General features: G+C 43.1%; 1 protein-coding gene across 4 annotated transcripts in view; it reads right to left on the bottom strand.

Annotated features, from left to right (window-relative positions):
- The window catches only part of pcnt (pericentrin), a 310379-nt gene that overhangs the window by 203674 nt on the left and 88362 nt on the right, over positions 1–18343 (bottom strand). For all 4 annotated transcript variants that reach the window (XM_072578710.1, XM_072578712.1, XM_072578709.1 and 1 more), the window contains 2 exons: positions 10863–11118; positions 5529–5608 (listed from right to left, as the gene is read on the bottom strand). In XM_072578710.1, coding sequence (XP_072434811.1) covers positions 5529–5608; positions 10863–11118 — 336 coding nt within the window. The remainder of the gene's footprint in view (positions 1–5528; positions 5609–10862; positions 11119–18343) is intronic.

Here is an 18343-nt window from a genome sequence, read left to right as displayed (position 1 = left end):
CCATCCTGTTCCTTGGATGCTGTCTGATCTGCTGTGCTTTTCGAATCTGAAAACATGTGAACTCTACGACCAAGAAAAAGCAGCAGATGCATGGGTACACTGCCACCTGGAAGGTCCACTCCAAGCCACATACCTTCTTGACTTTGAATCATACCACACTGTTTTCACTCAATTTCAATATCTAGGAACCCCCTTCATAATTTCACTGTGGCAGTTAACAGCCACACTCAGAACAGCAAGCAGGATTTAGTAACAAATGCTGGCCTTGCCAGCGTCACACACATATTATGAACGAATAAAATAGTGAAAACTGAACCACTGCACTTGATCCATACCTCGTACTGTTTTGTTTCCTAGCTACAGTTTCAATCTCAGGCAACAATTTGAAGTTGTGACAACCGTTGGTGCTGGACTTGGCGCTGATATCAGCTTCCATTTACATATTTGCTCCACAAAAGTCTTTGCCGTATCTTTCAGAATGCCCTGCAGCCACTCAATGATATGCCTGACCCTCGCACCATGGAGGCAATATTCCATTTTTCTCCCTGGTGGCAGGATCAGGGGACAAGGGCACTAAATGGCTGAAGTGCATTCTGAAGTGGGGAGGACAGACAGATAAAGATCATGCTACATATTGGGACCAGCAACACAGGTAGGAAAAGGGATTAGCTCCTGAAAGCAGAATTTAAGGAACTAGGAAGTACATTAAAGAACAGGACCCAAAGGTAGTGACCTCTAGACTGCTTCCAGTGCCATGTGTGAGTGAGTATAGGAACAGGCAATTAGTCCAGATGAATGCATGGCTGGAGAGTTAATGCAGAGAGGAAGGGCTTTAGATTTCTGGGACATTGGGACCATTTTTGGAGCAGTACAACCTGTACAAGGTAGATGGGTTTCACCTGAACCATAATGGGTGTAGGTATTTTGCAACAGTTTTAACAATGAAAAACACTAGCAACAGACCAGAACTTCACGAGAGTTGGCGCAGAGGTGAGTGTAGTGGGCATCAGTAAGCAGTAGGTGTTGGGGAAGCTTAAGGGTCTTAAGTTGGATAAATCACCAAGACCAGAACGACTACAACCCAGAGTTCTGAAGGAAGTAGCTGAGGAGACTGTACAGGCTTTGGTGACCATCTTTCAGGAATCAGTGGAATCAGGAGGGTGCCAGAGGACTAGAAACTGGCTAATATAACACTGCTGTTTAAGGGCAGGATATAGGCGTCAGGAAACAACAGGCCAGTTAGCCCAACTTGGGAGGATTTTAAGAGTCCATTTTTAAGGATGACATTGTGGCGTACTTGGAAGTGCATGGTAAAATAGGGCAGGATCAGCAAGGCATCATCAAGGGAAAGTCATGCCTGACAAATCTGTTAGAATTCTCTGAGGAGGTGACGAGCAAATTAGACAAAGGAGATCTGTGGATGTGATCTGTTTGGATTTGGACAAAGTGCCATAGGAGGCTGCTAAATAAGGATACAAGGTGTTGGGGATTAGATACTGGCATAAATACAGGTACAGGCAGAAGGCAGACAGTAGGGATAATGGGGTCTTTTTCAGGATGGTAGCCAGTGACTAGTGAAGGTTCACAGGGATTACTTTTAGGACCACAACTATTCACATTATACATTAATGATCTGGATGAAGGAACTGAGGGCGTCGTTGCTATGTTTGCAGATGACAGAAAGAATGAAGGGTCAGGTAATGCTCAAGGAGTGGGGACATCACAGAAGGGCTTGGACAGGCTGCGAGAGTGGGCAAAGTGGCAGATGGAATACAATGTGGGAAAGTGTGAGGTTAGACAGTTTGGTCAAAAGAATACAGACATATACTATTTTCTAAACGGGGAAATACTTTGGAAATCTGAATCACAAACAGACTTGGGAGTCCTAGTTCAGGATTCTGTTAAGTCTCACACGGAGATTCAGCTGGCAGTTAGGAAGGCAAATGCATTATTAGTATTCATTTCAAGGAGGCTAGAATACAAGAGCAGAGATATAGTGCCAAGGATGGATATGGCTTTGGTCAGACTGCATTTGGAATATTGTGAGCAGTTTTGGACTCCATATCTAGGGAAGGATGTGCAGGGGTTGGTGGGAATTCAGAGAAGGTTTTCAAGAATGAATGCAGGGATCAAGGGTTTGTCACATAAGATGTGGTTGAGGCCCCTGGGTCCGTAGTTGAGAGGGGAGATCTGTTTGAAACTTACAGAATACTGAGAATCCCGAATACAGTGGACGTGGAGACATTTCCACTGGTAGGAGAGAATAGGACCTAAGGGCACAGCCTCAGAGTTAGGGCAAGATGCTTTAGAATTCAATTGAGAAGGAATTTCTTCAACCAAAGAGCAACTAAGCTGTGCAGCTCATGGCAATAGATGGTTGCAGAGGCCAAGTCACTGATTGTCTTTTAAGTCACAGATAGATAGGTTCTTGGTTGGTAAGGGTTACAGGGAGAAGGCAGAAGAATGAGAAACATAACAGCCATGATCGAATGGCAGAGCAGACTCGATTGTTGGAATAGCCTAACTCTGCTACTCTACCTTATGGTATCCTTGCAGGGAGTTTTGCTAGTGTTTCTGGGGAAGATTTAAACTAACTTGTGAGGAGGGGTGGAATATAGAATGTTCAACAGAGAAAAGCCAAAATTGAAAGTGACAGCAAGTCAGAAAGGTATCAACATTATTGGTCAGTTGAGGTACAAGAAAGCTTGGTATGGTTGAATGGCATTTAGTTTAGAGCTAGGAGTCTGACAAAATAGGCAGATGAGTGGAGGGCACAAATTAAAACACAGGTATGTGTGTCATTGCTATCACTGAGACATGGTTTTGGGGGGGGGGGGGAGAGAAAGAGAGAACAAGACTGGTAGCTCAATATTCCCAAATACAGAGTATTCAGGAAGACAGGGGAGGAGGTATCATGATTTTGACCAGGATTTTGACTTTACAGCAGTAAAGAGGGATGACACCTTACAAATCTCCTTAAATGAAGCCATATGGGTAGAATTTAAAAGCTAAAGAGGAGCATTTACGTTGCTGTACTATTGTACCCCAAACAGTCTGAGAGAAAGGGAGAACTGATACATAAGCGAATTTCAAAGAAGTGTAAAAGTAATAATGTAGTGAAAGTAGGAGATTTCAACTTCCCTTATATTAAATGGGGTAATCATAGTCTGACATGTTTAAAGGGAATGGAATTCTTAAAATGCTTCCAGAACAACTTTTTAACCAGTAAGTAAAATATCCTACAAGAAAGGGGACAGTCCTGGACTCATATTTAAAACACTCATTACCTAAAATTAAGTGGGGGAACATTTTGTGGACAGCAATTATAACTATAACTGTGTTAGATTCACAATTGTATTGGAAAAGGACAATGATAGGTCTGAAATCAAAGTTCTCCACTGAGGAAAGGATGATTTTTTTTAAGATCAGAGATGATACAGCCAGTGTGGACTGGGAGCAGATTTATCTTCAGGTAAATCTGTCTCAGAACAGTGGAATGCAGTCAAGAAGGAAATATAGAAAGTATAGGGCCAACATGTTCCAATAAGGAAAAAAGGTGGGACTATCAATTCTATGAACTCTGGATATCAGGAGATATCCAGAGTTCATAGAATTGATAGTCCCACCTTTTTTCCTTATCCAGCATTGGATTAAGAGAAAGAGGGAGTCTTATGGCACATGCTGAGGACTTAAAACAGCAAAAGCCCTGAATATGCATCTGTAATAAAATAGATCATTTGAAGGATAAACACAAATAGACATAAGGGCACTCTTTGTACCCAGCATTACTTCAGTGATTTAATAGGACAAAAAAGGCTACTGAAGTCCTTTGGATAATAACTGACCTACCTGGCTATCCAAGATTAAAAGTTTCTCCACTCAGATTATATCAAATTGAACTTCACACCCAAAAAAGGAAACTATTTTTCAGAACTTAAATATCTTCTGGTGCATATCCTCAGAGTTACACAGGAGATGGATATCATTGCAGAAAGATGAATTTTTCATCACTATCTTCTAATTTTAAAAAAATGAAGGACCTAATCTTAATTACGCTCCGACAAATTAAATTATATTTAATGATCAAAGAATTAGAGACATTAAAAACAAAATGAACATCATGGCAGAGGTGACAAAAGAGCAGTGACAGCTTAGAGATGGAAAGCAGAGTAGCAGTGAAAGGTCGTTTTTCAAATTTAAGCAATGGAAAGTGGCAGTCTTCAAGTAGTTGAGATGAATGCATCATATGTTGTAGGTTACTGAGTGAACTAAGCATGGAAATTGTGAAGTGCTGGCCATAACTTTTCAGTGTGCCTTGCACTGGGGAGAATGCCAGGGGATTGAAGGATTGTCAATGTTTCAAAAGATGTGAGAAAAAAGTATTCACAACTTTGTCAGTTTATTATCAGTAATAGGGAAGTTTGCAGAAACCGAAAATTTCAAACCAGTTGGACCAGCACACAGTAACACAATAAGAAATCCTGCACAGATCCGTTGTCAACAAATTGCTTCATTAAGCTGATCAACTTATTAATGAAACAGGAAGTAATATATTGAAATTTGCTGGTGACATTTTTCAAGTAGAAAAGCATGACATGGTGCTAAATCTCTGAAAATCACTGGTTAGACCTCAGTTAGACTGGTGTCTCTAATACTAGGTAACAATTTTCAGTAAAGATGTTAAGGCATTGGAGAAAATGCAAACAAAATTTGCCAAAATTCATATCAGAAATGAGGGAATTACATGGGATTCAACGTAATACATGGGAGTGTGGTAGAGACGGGAAACCTAAAAATCTTAAAGCAGTAAATGGATGAGATTTTTTTGGGTACTGTTGAGAGTATGACAATGCTGTGGCTTTTATCTTTTTTTTGAAGTGAGGTACAGAACAGTCTATCAAAACCAACAGAGTAAACAGCTTGTGAGGCCTTGGGGCTTTTTTTCCTCCCCCAGGTTGAAACAAAGGAGGCAGCTGAGCTGGATGTGGCCAGCTCTGTCAGAACAGGCTTTCTAGTTTTTATTTAGCTTTTAGATTTAGCTTTAAGCAGTTGTTGTTGTGAGCTTTAAGCATTAGAAGCTATCTTTTCCTTCTCTTGGTTACACCTAGAAGCTGGGATTTTTGCCTCTGCTACTGAGTTACCTGCAAGACAAATCTATTTTCTCAGTTTTCCTTTTTGCCAAGGAGGATATTTATGGTTACTGTATTCAAATAGTTGGTAATAGCTAATCTATCTTTTATTTGGTTAAGTTTTACAATAGAGGTATTATTCTCAAATTCTTTCTTTGGTTGTATTTTAACTACACAGTGTTTAAATAAATTGTGCGTTGCTTAACTTTGAGTAGTCTGACCAGTCACATTGCATCTGGAACACAGCACATCACATTTGCCTTTAAAGAAAAAGTTAGGGTCCAAGCTCCTTTCTTAAAATATTTTGAAGGAGTCTGGTCTAGTCCATAATGACAGCAATGTAACTGTGTGCCAAAGAGTAAAGTATTCCTAAAATTTAAATAACAGGGCAATTCATACTTGCAGTTTTCTTGCTTCCTCTGTGATTACCGTGGCCTTTAAAACAGCAGCTTCTTCTTCTGACGCCTTCCTTAAATCCTCTAGAAACAAAAGTATGGTCACAGAGGGTCAGTGGACCTGCTGCAGTTTCCCTTTTTCCTTTCAATTCTATAGTATAACCTAACAAATTAATTGTGGTTCAGGGATAGCATTCTTATCTGAGTTAGAGATCTCACTCCATAGACTGAAACCAACCTGAAACCAGTGCAATACTGAAGGGGAAATGCATTGTTAAGGTGCCATATCTTTCTTTTTCCTAATCAATCTATCAAAGCTCATATTGAATGTAGACACAACTGCTGATCACATTTATCACATAACTTCATTACTTGCATTGGCCTACTGGCACATGGGAATACTGACGATCCAGTATCCCCATGTCTTTCTGCATACTTTCATTTATAGAGGCAGTATCCTAGTGAATTTACACAATCAATTTCAGTTAAAACCAAAACATTCAGCTCATTTGAAAGCACATATTCCACAGTACTTCTCAGTTCATCTCATGTTGAATGAAACACCTTTCACCAAATTCCCATTTTTGAAAACCTTATTCTTATTGCATTATAAGCTCTTTGACTCCATGCGGTGTCCCCCACTCAATCGAGAAATCTCAAAACACACAATTACCAAACAACATAATTGACTTTTCTTTGCCTTTCATGCTTATGATGCAAAGACCTTTGTATGGTATTTCTCTGGTAAAGTAGTCCCCCTATGTCTCCGGGGATGCATTCCAAGACCTACTGCGGGTGACCAATATTGCGGATAGTAGCGAACCCATTCATTTAAATGGGAAATTTAGCTCCCCGGCAGTCCCCGGTTCCTTGTTCTGGAATGTTCCATGTAATATTTTCGGGTTGCGTCAAACCACGGATAACTGAAACCACCCTGTATGGATTGTCATCTAATGGGAGCACTGTAATTTCTTGAGAAACACAAACCTAATAATGATGTTCTCTCTAAATGTACTAGCCTAAATTCATAGACTGGAGATTTTGTCATCAAGTAACAAATAAGTGCAAAAAAAACCATCTGAGAAAATTCAAATAGTGCAAAACACCAGTTATATACAATACATTATTAGGTGGCTATGAGCTGGACCATCTATTTGAAACAGGAGTTTGATACATGAACTCAGGATATGGCTTCTATGGAACGAACCAAAGTAGGTCAAACTCCAGAAGTGAAGGCACTGATTTCAAACATACAAATGGATGTAAATAAATGTTTCATCTGAATAAAGGATGCTAAATCTAGGGAGATTTGATTACACGATTGGAAATGACTTGTACTAAATGTATTAGAGTGTTAGGCACATAATAAATTGCCTGGAAAGTCTATGAAATAAGCAATGCAATTCGATTCAATGGCGGATAGGATCAAGGATAACCCCAAGGCATTTTATGCGTATGTAAGAAACCTGAGAATGACGAGAACGAGGGTAGGTCCGATCAAGGACAGTAGTGGGAGACTGTGTATTGAGTCGGAAGAGATAGGAGAGGTCTTGAACAAGTACTTCTCTTCAGTATTTACGAACGAGAGGGACCGTATTGTTGAAGAGGAGTGTGTGAAACGGACTGTTAAGCTAGAAGAGATACCTGTTAGGAAGGAAGATGTGTTGGACATTTTGAACAACTTGAGGATAGACAAGTCCCCTGGGCATGACGGGATATATCCTAGGATTATGTGGGAAGCAAGAGAGGAAATTGCAGTACCATTGGCAATGACCTTCTCGTCTTCACTGGCAACGGGGGTGGTACCAGGGGACTGGAGAGTAGCGAATGTTGTGCCCCTGTTCAAAAAAGGGAATAGGGATAACCCCGGGAATTACAGGCCAGTTAGTCTTACTTCTGTGGTAGGCAAAGTAATGGAAAGGGTACTGAGGGATAGGATTTACGAGTATCTGGAAAGACACTGCTTGATTAGGGACAGCCAGCACGGATTTGTGAAGGGTAGGTCTTGCCTCACAAGTCTTATTGAATTCTTCGAGGAGGTGACCAAGCATGTGGATGAGGGTAGAGCAGTGGATGTAGTGTATATGGATTTTAGTAAGGCATTTGATAAGGTTCCCCATGGTAGGCTTATGCGGAAAGTCAGGAGGCATGGGATAGAGGGAAATTTGGCCAATTGGATAGAGAACTGGCTAACCGGTCGAAGTCAGAGAGTGGTGGTAGATGGTAAATATTCAGCCTGGAGCCCAGTTACAAGTGGAGTTCCGCAGGGATCAGTTCTGGGTCCTCTGCTGTTTGTAATTTTTATTAATGACTTAGATGAGGGAGTCGAAGGGTGGGTCAGTAAATTTGCAGATGATACGAAGATAGGTGGAGTTGTGGACAGTGAGGAGGGCAGTTGTTGGCTGCAGAGGGACTTAGATATAATGCACAGCTGGGCTGAGGAGTGGCAGATGGAGTTCAACCCTGCCAAGTGTGAGGTTGTCCATTTTGGAAGAACAAATAAGAATGCGGAATACAGGGTTAATGGTAGGGTTCTTAGTCAGGTGGAGGAACAGAGGGATCTTGGGGTCTATGTTCATAGATCTTTGAAGGTTGCCACTCAGGTGGATAGAGTTTGTAAGAAGGCCTATGGAGTATTATCGTTCATTAGCAGAGGGATCGAATTCAAGAGTCGTGAAGTGATGTTGCAGCTGTACAGGACTTTGGTTAGGCCACAGTTGGAGTACTGTGTGCAGTTCTGGTCACCTCACTTTAGGAAAGATGTGGAAGCTTTGGAGAGGGTGCAGAGAAGATTTACCAGGATGTTGCCTGGAATGGAGAATAGGTCGTACGAGGATAGGTTGAGAGTTCTCGGCCTTTTCTCGTTGGAACGGCGAAGGATGAGGGGTGACTTGATAGAGGTCTATAAGATGATCAGAGGAATAGATAGACAGTCAGAAACTTTTTCCCCGGGTACAACAGAGTGTTACAAGGGGACATAAATTTAAGGTGAAGGGTGGAAGGTATAGGGGAGATGTCAGGGGTGGGTTCTTTACCCAGAGAGTGGTGGGGGCATGGAATGCGCTGCCCGTGGGAGTGGTAGAGTCAGAATCATTGGCGACCTTTAAGCGGCATTTGGATAGGTACATGGATGGGTGCTTAATCTAGGTTAGAAGTTCGGCACAACATCGTGGGCCAAAGGGCCTGTTCTGTGCTGTATTGTTCTATGTTCTATGATTCAGGTGACATTTGGTTGACCTTCTGCAAAGGGTGGAGATAGATTGGCAATTGCCAAAATAATCACATCTGTTCAGTTAAATAACATTTCCGGTTAAGCCTTCTGCGTGCGTCATTATTCAACTCTTTATGAATTAGCTCCCAGCACAGCAATTCATCACATTATTGTCCAAAGAGCAGTATATAGGAACTGCACCTCCTTTAAAACTTTGATGAAGTCATTTGAACAACTTGTACTTACACACTTACGAGTGTGTGGTGCTGGAAAAGCACAGCAGGTCAGGCAGCACCTGGGGAGAATCGACGTTTTGGGCATAAGCTCTTCATGAGACCTGAATCTTCGATTCTCCTACTCCTTGGACGCTGCCTGACCTGCTGTGCTTTTCCAGCCCCACAGTCTCGACTGTAATCTCCAGCATCTGCAGTCCTCACACTTTCCTTGCACTTATACAGCACCTGTAAAAGCAGTGAAGGAGTGAATTGTGTCAAAAATGCAAAAGATGATACGAGGGTGACTGAAGTATTGACCAGTGAGGGAGGATCAATGGTCTTGAAAAGGGGAGGCGGGGGGGGTGGAAAGAGAGAGGGGGGGGGGAAGAGAGAGAGAGAGAGAGAGAGAGAGAGAGAGAGAGAGAGAGAGGGGGGGGGAAGAGAGAGAGGGGGGAGAGAGAGAGGGGGGGGGAGGGAGAGAGGGGGGGGAAAAGAGAGAAAAGGGGGGGGAAAGAGAGAGAGGGAGAGAGAAAGAGAGAGAGACAAGGGGGGGGAGAGAGACGGGGGGGGGGAGAGAGACAGGGGGGGGGAGAGAGACAGGGGGGGGGAGAGAGACAGGGGGGGAGAGAGAGACAGGGGGGGAGAGAGAGACAGGGGGGGGAGAGAGACAGGGGGGGGAGAGAGACGGGGGGGGAGAGAGACAGGGGGGGGAGAGAGACAGGGGGGGGAGAGAGACAGGGGGGGGAGAGAGACAGGGGGGGGAGAGAGACAGGGGGGGGAGAGAGACAGGGGGGGGAGAGAGACAGGGGGGGGAGAGAGACAGGGGGGGGAGAGAGACAGGGGGGGGAGAGAGACAGGGGGGGGAGAGAGACAGGGGGGGGAGAGAGACAGGGGGGGGAGAGAGACGGGGGGGGAGAAGAGAGACGGGGGGGGAGAAGAGAGACGGGGGGGGAGAAGAGAGACGGGGGGGGAGAAGAGAGACGGGGGGGGAGAAGAGAGACGGGGGGGGGGGGAGAGAGACAGGGGGGGGAGGAGAGAGACAGGGGGGGGAAAGAGACAGGGGGGGAAGAGAGACAGTGGGGGGGGAGAGAGACAGGGGGGGGAGAGAGACAGGGGGGGGGAGAGAGAGACGGGGGGGGGAGAGAGAGACGGGGGGGGGGAGAGAGACAGCGGGGGGGGGGGGGAGAGAGACGGGGGGGGGAAGAGAGACGGGGGGGGAGACAGAGACGGAGACTGACAGACAGAGAGAAACTACAGAGGGAGGAATCCCAGGATTTAGAGTACAAATTGTTGAAGGTGCTGCCCCGGAAATTGAGGACACAAGAGGGTATGGATGGCAATCGAGTTGGGAGAAGTGGAAGAGGCACTCAGGTCATAGAGGGATTTTAAAATGTTGTATAAAATCAAGTGGACATTGGCAAATATTTGAAGGATACAACGGTATGAGCAGTTCAGTTAAAGGTCAAATGGAATGCAAGGTGACAATAGTTTTGTTCAATCAAAGACAGTCGCAAGGGACATGAGAAAATAGATCATGTCCTCAATTTTTAATTGTTGGACATTTTAGCTCATACAGGTCTTAATGAAATATAAGCAATCTGATATAAGTGGAGGAACAGATGACCTTTTCTCTTGACAAATTTAATTTGACATGAATTAACAAACAAAGCAATCACCATTGACTCCAAAGAGCAGGAATGCAACTTAACCATGGTTTAAGCTAACTGATTTTTCATTCAAGTTTTTTTTTTAAGGAAATATACCCAAAATTAAACTAAATTAGGACAATCATCATATACACTGATAGCATTTTTGACAAGAGCTATCAGTGCATACATATGTACAAGAAAAGTAGTGGCTTGTAAATAATTTGCAAATCCAAAACACAATCTGATCCTACAAGATACTCTACCCATTTCCTGTTGGTGCTTCTTCACAGCTTCTTCCATTTGCTGCAGGTTTTGTTCCCTAATTCGCTCCAATTCTATGTGCTGTTGGTTCTGTAGCACTGCCACCTCCTGGCGTCGTTTATCATTCAGCATCTCTCGCAATTCAGCGAGGGACTCTTCCTTCTCACGATGCAGATTAGACTGTAAAAGCTCAAGTTGAGCTCTGTGCATATTGTTTAGGCTCAGGCGCAGGGATTCCAACTCAAGACTATGTCCCTTCTGTTGGAAAAGAAGGACTCATCTTAGGAGAGCGATATCATGTAAACAGGCCAGGTTAATTCAGCAGTACCTCAGAAGCATCAACATTAGCTTGAATTATATACCTTTAAACCAAGGAAATTGAAATCATTCTTGTTAACTGATTCCACAATCAAACCATAAATTGAAAGTCAGTTACAAGTTTAAAATTTTCCGAATTCTTCGGAATATTCTCCTTAAACTACATATTTTCTCTACTATGAAATAACAGAAGAGCTTGAATGATGAAGAGTTTCTTGAGGGCTGTTGTAGTTGCAATCTGTTGATGAGATCAAAGCAACATATGACCAAATGTGACAGCAAATAGTCCTAGTGAGACTGAGGTTAAAGGCAATGAAGGTGAAAGCTATACTCTGCTTGCAGTTATACCTAGCACAGGGGAAGATGGTGGTTGTTGTCCTGCCAGTCACCTTTGCCCCAGTCATTTCAGGGTAGTTTGGTAGGCCAAAATACCTTCAGCTGCTTCATCAATAACCGTTCCTCTGTCATTAGATCTGAAGTGGGGATGCCAATGATGATTACAGAGTTTTCAATATGATTCACAATTCCTTGGATTATGAAGCAGTCCATGTCTGTATGTAGCAAGACCTAGACCATATCCAGATTTAGGTTGATGAAATTGCAATTGCAGTAACATTCAGGCCACACTGGTCCCAGGTAATGTCCATCTCCAACAAGATATTATCTAACCAGTTTCCCATGTTATTCAGGGACATTACCACAACCAAGACTCAAACTGTTAACATCCTGGGAATTACCATGACAGAAGCTAAGCTGGATCAACTGCATAAAAAGTCTAAGATCAGGTCAGAGGCTTGGAATTCTGCAGCAAGTGACTGATCTTCTGGCTCCTCAAAACATCAACCAAAAGGCAGAGTCAAATGCAATGGAATGCTCTCCACCTCCCCGGATGATTGCAACTACAACAGCACTCAAGAAACTCTTCATCATTCAAGACAAAGAATGATTTGCATGCCACCCACCAACTGAACTATTCACTCTAATCGTCACAGTGCACAATGGAAAGACTATCGGGTGTAGGCAAACTGCAGTCTTCTATGACCAAATCCTCAACCTCTCCAAGGGCAGTAGATGGATGGAAGAACAACCACCTGCAATTTTCCATCTAAGACATCCATAAACTTGAACTTTTAACTATATTGCTGTTCAAAATCATGAGAAATCTTAATGCAGTTCAGAGTCTGTTCCCATTGTTATGTAAAGGTTGTTTCTTCATATTTTCTCATCAACTTGTTCAAAGACGTCATGGAAAACCTCTGGAGCAGATAGGACTTGAACATGGCTCTCTCTAACCTCTGCTCCACAAGATTCCAAGGTGAAAGATTGCAGGTCTACATCACTGGATAAGACTCTTTTGCTAGCAAGTGTTTCCTGTAAATTATCTATCATCAGCCTATTTGGACGTGTTATGACACGTCTCTGGGGCAGGTGAAATGTTAATCTGGACCATTTGGGCAGAGGTAGGGACACCACCACTGTATCACAGGATTCCTTTTGGTGTTTCTTTCCGTGAGCTGAAGTAACCATTGTCTTCCTGCTGCATGCAATTAATCTCAATCATTACAACTTTAGACAGGATAGATCGAATGAATCGTGAGAAGAGTATAAAGGCAGTAGGAGTATACTTAAGAGGGAAATCAGGAGGGCAAAAAGGGGACATGAGATAGCTTTGGCAATTAGAATTAAGGAGATAACCCAAAGGGTTTTTACAAATACATTAAGGACAAAAGGGTAACTAGGGAGAGAATAGGGCCCCTCAAAGATCAGCAAGGCGGCCTTTGAGTGTGGAGCCGCAGAAAATGGGGAAGATACTGAACGGGTATTTTACATCAGTATTTAATGTGAAAAAGAATATGGAAGATATAGAATGTAGGGAAATCTATGATGACACCTTGCAAAATGTCCATATTACAGAGGAGTAAATGCTGGATATCTTGAAATGCATAAAGGTGGATAAATCCCCAGGACTTGATCAGGTGTACCCAAGAACTCTGTGGGAAGCTAGAGAAATGATTACTGGGTCCCTTGCTGAGTTATTTGTATCATCGATAGTCACAGGTGAGGTGCCGGAAGACTGGAGGTTGGCTAACATGGTGCCACTGTTTAAGAAGGGTGGTAAGGACAAGCCAGGGAACAATAGACCCGTGAGCATGACGTCGGTGGTGGGCAAGTTTTCCCTGGAGCGTCGGATGCTGAGGGGTGATCTTATAGAGGTTTACAAAATTATGAGGGGCATGGATAGGATAAATAGACAAAGTATTTTCCTTGGCATTAGGGAGTCCAGAATTAGAGGGCATAGGTTTAGGGTGAGAGGGGAGAGATATAAAAGGGGCAACTTTTTCACACAAAGGGTGGTGCATGTATGGAATGAGCTGCCAGAAGTAGCGGTGGAGGCTGGTACAAGTGCAACATTTAAAAGGCATTTGGATGGATATATGAATAGGAAGGGTTTGGAGGGATATGGGCTGGCCGCTGGTAGGTGGGACTAGATTGGGTTGGGATATCTGGTCGGCATGGACAAGTTGGACCGAAAGGTCTGTTTCCATGCTGTACATCTCTATGACTCTATAACTCTTACATAAAAAGCACATAATTTAAACCAATAGTTGGCATTAGTCTTCATGGTGAAGGACACCACAATTTATCTTAAAGATAACAAGGAAGGTACTAGTGGGAGGAAAGACCTTGTCACAATCTCTAAAAAAAACAAAGTATTTGACAATTAATGAGACGAAAGGCAGACAGGTTGCCAGGACCTGTTGGCCTGCATTCAAGAGTTTAAAACGACATCACTGCAGAGACAGTGAAGGCAATGGTCAAAATATTTCAAAATTCATTGGATTCCAGGAGCATTCTAGCAGAATGGAAAATTGATAATGTGACAATAGTGTTCAAGAAGGGAGGAAGACAGAAATCAGGAAACTATAGGCCAGTTAGTGCACCACTTGTTGTTGGAAAAAAATGTTATAATCCATGATTAACGAAATTTTGAAAAACATTAAGTTAGCTAAATCTCCTGGATGAGATGGGATATACCCAAGGTTTCTCCAGGAGGCAAGGGGAGAGATTGCTGCGCCTTTAGCGATGATCTTTGAATCTGCACTGTCCACTGGAGTAGTACCAGATGATTGGAGGGTGGCAAATGTTATTCTCCTGTTCAAGAAAGGGAATGGGGATAACCCTAGGAATTACAGACCAGTCAGTCTTATGTCAGTGGTGGGCAAGTTACTGGATAGGATTCTGAACAACAGGATTTATGATTATTTGGAAAAGCACAGCTTAATTAGAGATAGTCATCATGGCTTTGAGAAGGGCAGGTCATGCCTCAAAAAACTTAGTGAATTCTTTGAGGATGTGATAAAACACATTGAAGAAGGTAGAGCAGTGGTTGTGGTGCACATGGACTTTAGCAAGTTATTTGACATGGCTCCCCTTGGCAGGTTCATTCAGAAAGTAAGGAGGCATGGCATACAGGGAAATCTGGCTGTCTGGAGACAGAATTGGCTGGCTCACAAAAGACAGAGTGCGGGAGAAGATGGAAAGTATTCAGCGTGGAGCTCGGGGACCAGTGGTATTCCGCAGGGATCTGTTCTGGGACCTCTGCTCTTTGTGATTTTTATTAATGACTTGGATGAGGTAGTGGAAGGGTGGGTAAGTCTGGTGATGACACGAAGGTTGGTAGAGTTGTAGATAGCGTGGAGGGCTGTTGCAGGTTGCAGAATTGGGCTGATGAGTGGCAGATGATGTTCAATCTGGAAAAGAGTAAAGTGATTCATTTTGGAAGGTCGAATTTGAATGCAGCTTGCAGGGTTAAAGGCAGGATTCTTGGCAGTGTGGAGGAACAGAGGGATCTTGGGGTCCACATCCAAACAGCTCTCAAAGTTACCACTCAAGTTGCTAGGGTTATTAAGAAAGCTTTTAACGTGTTGGCATTGTTTAGCAAGGGGATTGCGTTTAAGAGCTACCAGGTTATGCTGCAGCTCTATAAAGCCCCAATTAGATCACACTTAAAATATTGTGTTCAGGTCTGGTCACCTCATTATAGGAAGGATGTGGAAGATTTAGAGAGGGTGTACAGGATGCTGACTGGACTGCAGGGCACGTCTTATAATGAAAGGTTGAGGGAGCTAGCGCTTTCCTTATTCAAGCGAAGAAGAATGAGAGGCGACTTGATAGAGGTGTACAGGATTATGAGAGGCATAGATAGAGTAGATAGCCAGCTATCACTAAGCAGCATAATTTTAAGGTGATGGGAGAAAGGCTTAGGGAAGATTTCAGAGGTAGGTCATTTACACAGAGTGGTGGGTGCATGGAATGCACTACCAACAGTGTAGTAGAGTCAGGTACATTAGGGGCATTTAAGCAACTCATAGCTCATAGTAAAGTGTAGGGTATGTAGGTTAAGATCAGCACAACATCAAGGGCTGAAGGGCCTGTACTGTTCTATATTCTATGTAAGGGACACATAGCAGATTATTTAGAAAATGTTTATGTAATCAAAGACAGTCAATACTGTTTTATGAAAAGGGACAAAAAAAAATCATGTCTGATAAATTTTCTGGAGTTTGTTGAGGATTTCTCAAGCAGAGTTGAGAAAGTGGAACTATTAGATGTGGTGTATTTGGATTTTCAGAAGGTATTGGATAAGGTGCACATAAAAGATTATTCAAAGTTTGGTAGAAGATTTGTAGCTCGGGGTGCTCGTTGTTGTGGTTCTGTTCGCCGAGTTGGGAATTTGTCTTGCAAACGTTTCGTCCCCTGTCTAGGTGACATTGTCAGTGCTTGGGAGCCTCCTGTGCTGTTTCCTCCGGCATTTATAGTGGCCTGTCTCTGCCGCTTCCGGTTGTCAGTTCGAGCTGTCCACTGTAGCGGCCAGTATATTGGGTCCAGGTCGATGTGTTTGTTGATAGAGTCTGTGGATGAGTGCCATGCCTCTAGGAATTCCCTGGCTGTTCTCTGTTTGGCTTGCCCTATAATGGTAGCGTTGTCCCAGTCGAATTCATGTTGCTTTTCATCTGGGTGTGTGGCTGCTAAGGATAGCTGGTCGTGTCGTTTCGTGGCTAGTTGGTGTTCGTGTATACGGATCGTTAACTGTCTTCCTGTTGGTCCGATGTAGTGTTTTGTGCAGTCCTTGCGTGGGATTTTGTACACTACATGAGTTTTGCTCATGTTGGGTATCGGGTCCTTTGTTCTGGTGAGTTATTGTCTTAGCCACGCTCAGACAACAACTCACCAGAACAAAGGACCCGATACCCAACATGAGCAAAACCAATGTAGTGTACAAAATCCCACGCAAGGACTGCACAAAACACTACATCGGACCAACAGGAAGACAGTTAACGATCCGTATACACGAACACCAACTAGCCACGAAACGACACGACCAGCTATCCTTAGCAGCCACACACCCAGATGAAAAGCAACATGAATTCGACTGGGACAACGCTACCATTATAGGGCAAGCCAAACAGAGAACAGCCAGGGAATTCCTAGAGGCATGGCACTCATCCACAGACTCTATCAACAAACACATCGACCTGGACCCAATATACTGGCCGCTATAGTGGACAGCTCGAACTGACAACTGGAAGCGGCAGAGACAGGCCACTATAAATGCCAGAGGAAACAGCACAGAAGCGCTTCATAGGAGGCTCCCAAGCACTGACGATGTCACCTAGACAGGGGACGAAACGTTTGCAAGACAAATTCCCAGCTCGGCGAACAGAACCACAACAATAAAAGATTATTTCAAGATGTAGAAGCTCATGTGTGGAGGGATAATGTGTTAGATGGACTGAGGAAGTTAGTGTTGTGATAAATAGGGCTTTTTCAGGTTGGTAAGACTTGACGAGTGGAACATCACAAAAATCAGTGCTTGAGCTTCTATTTACTATCCATAGTAAATTGGAGGGGGGAGGAATAGAGTGCAAGATCCATATTTGCTGACGATGCTAAAACAGGTGAGGCGGCAGGTTAGACTGAGGACATAAGGAATGTGCAAGAGGATAAGTTGAGGGAATGGATGAAAACTTGCCAGATGAAGTTTAATGTAAGGAAGTGCGACAACATACATTTTTGGTAAAAATATCAAAAGTCAGAGTCCAGCACAGAAGGCCTGGATGTCCTTGCTCATGAAATATAATAAAATTAACATGCAGGTGCAGCAGGTAATTAAGACGACAAATGGATATTTGGCCTTTATAGCTAGAGAATTAGACTTTAACCACTTGGAAAAGTTGTTATAACCATACAGGGTATTAGTGAAAGTGCACTTGCAGTACTATTTAAACAAGGATATACCAGCAGAGGCAATGCCAAAGTTCTAGGCCACTGAGCCAAGTTCTAGGGTTTGACTCATCAAGAACAACCTTTATTCATTAGACTTTAGAAGAGTGAGGTGCGATCTTATTGAAACTTACAAGATTTCAGCAGTATTAACAGGATAGGTGTTGAGATGTTTCCACTAGTGGGAAATCTCAAACTTGGAGACATGGTTACATGATAAGAGAAATAAAGGGAAAGTCATTTAAAACTAAGTTGCGAAGCATTTTCTCCCAAAGGGTTGGAAATGCCTAGAATTCACTACTCCGGAGCTTTTGGAGTCTAGAACACTGAAAGCATTAAAAATACATATTTAAAATATCAAGGTGTTCTTGCAGCTATGTTGAGTTGGCACAAAAGAGGAGTTGAGGTATGAAAAATATCAATCAAGATTTTGATGAATAGTGGAGTAGGCTTGAATTGCTGAATGGCTTACTCCTGCTTCTTTTTGTTACATTCTTTGCAGAGCTCATACTGCAGATTAAGTCTAAGCAAACAGTGGTGGAATTTGGTGACCACTATTCAGGTTAGAAACGTTGGGCAAGTAGCACAGGAGAACTTTCTCACTCACAGACCAGATTTCCACTTTGGGTACTTGTGAGGTAATGCTCATCAGAGCCATGTAACAAGTGCCAAACTTGTGACAAGCATCAAAAGTGGTTCAGCTATTCTGGTGGTCTGAAAGAAGAATGGAAGGGCAAGATTGTTAGGCAAGTCAATGTGGGAACATACAGGCATTTGTGTGTCCAGGCATCACTACAGGATGGTATGTTGCCTCCCTGGTGTTACAGTCAAAGATGCCACGGCACAGTCAGATTACATTCTTTTGGGGGAGGACGGTGCC

The sequence above is a fragment of the Chiloscyllium punctatum genome, chromosome 10, assembly GCF_047496795.1.
Source record: "Chiloscyllium punctatum isolate Juve2018m chromosome 10, sChiPun1.3, whole genome shotgun sequence".
Classification (NCBI taxonomy): Eukaryota; Metazoa; Chordata; class Chondrichthyes; order Orectolobiformes; family Hemiscylliidae; genus Chiloscyllium; species Chiloscyllium punctatum.
This window is presented reverse-complemented; position numbering and strand designations above follow the sequence as displayed.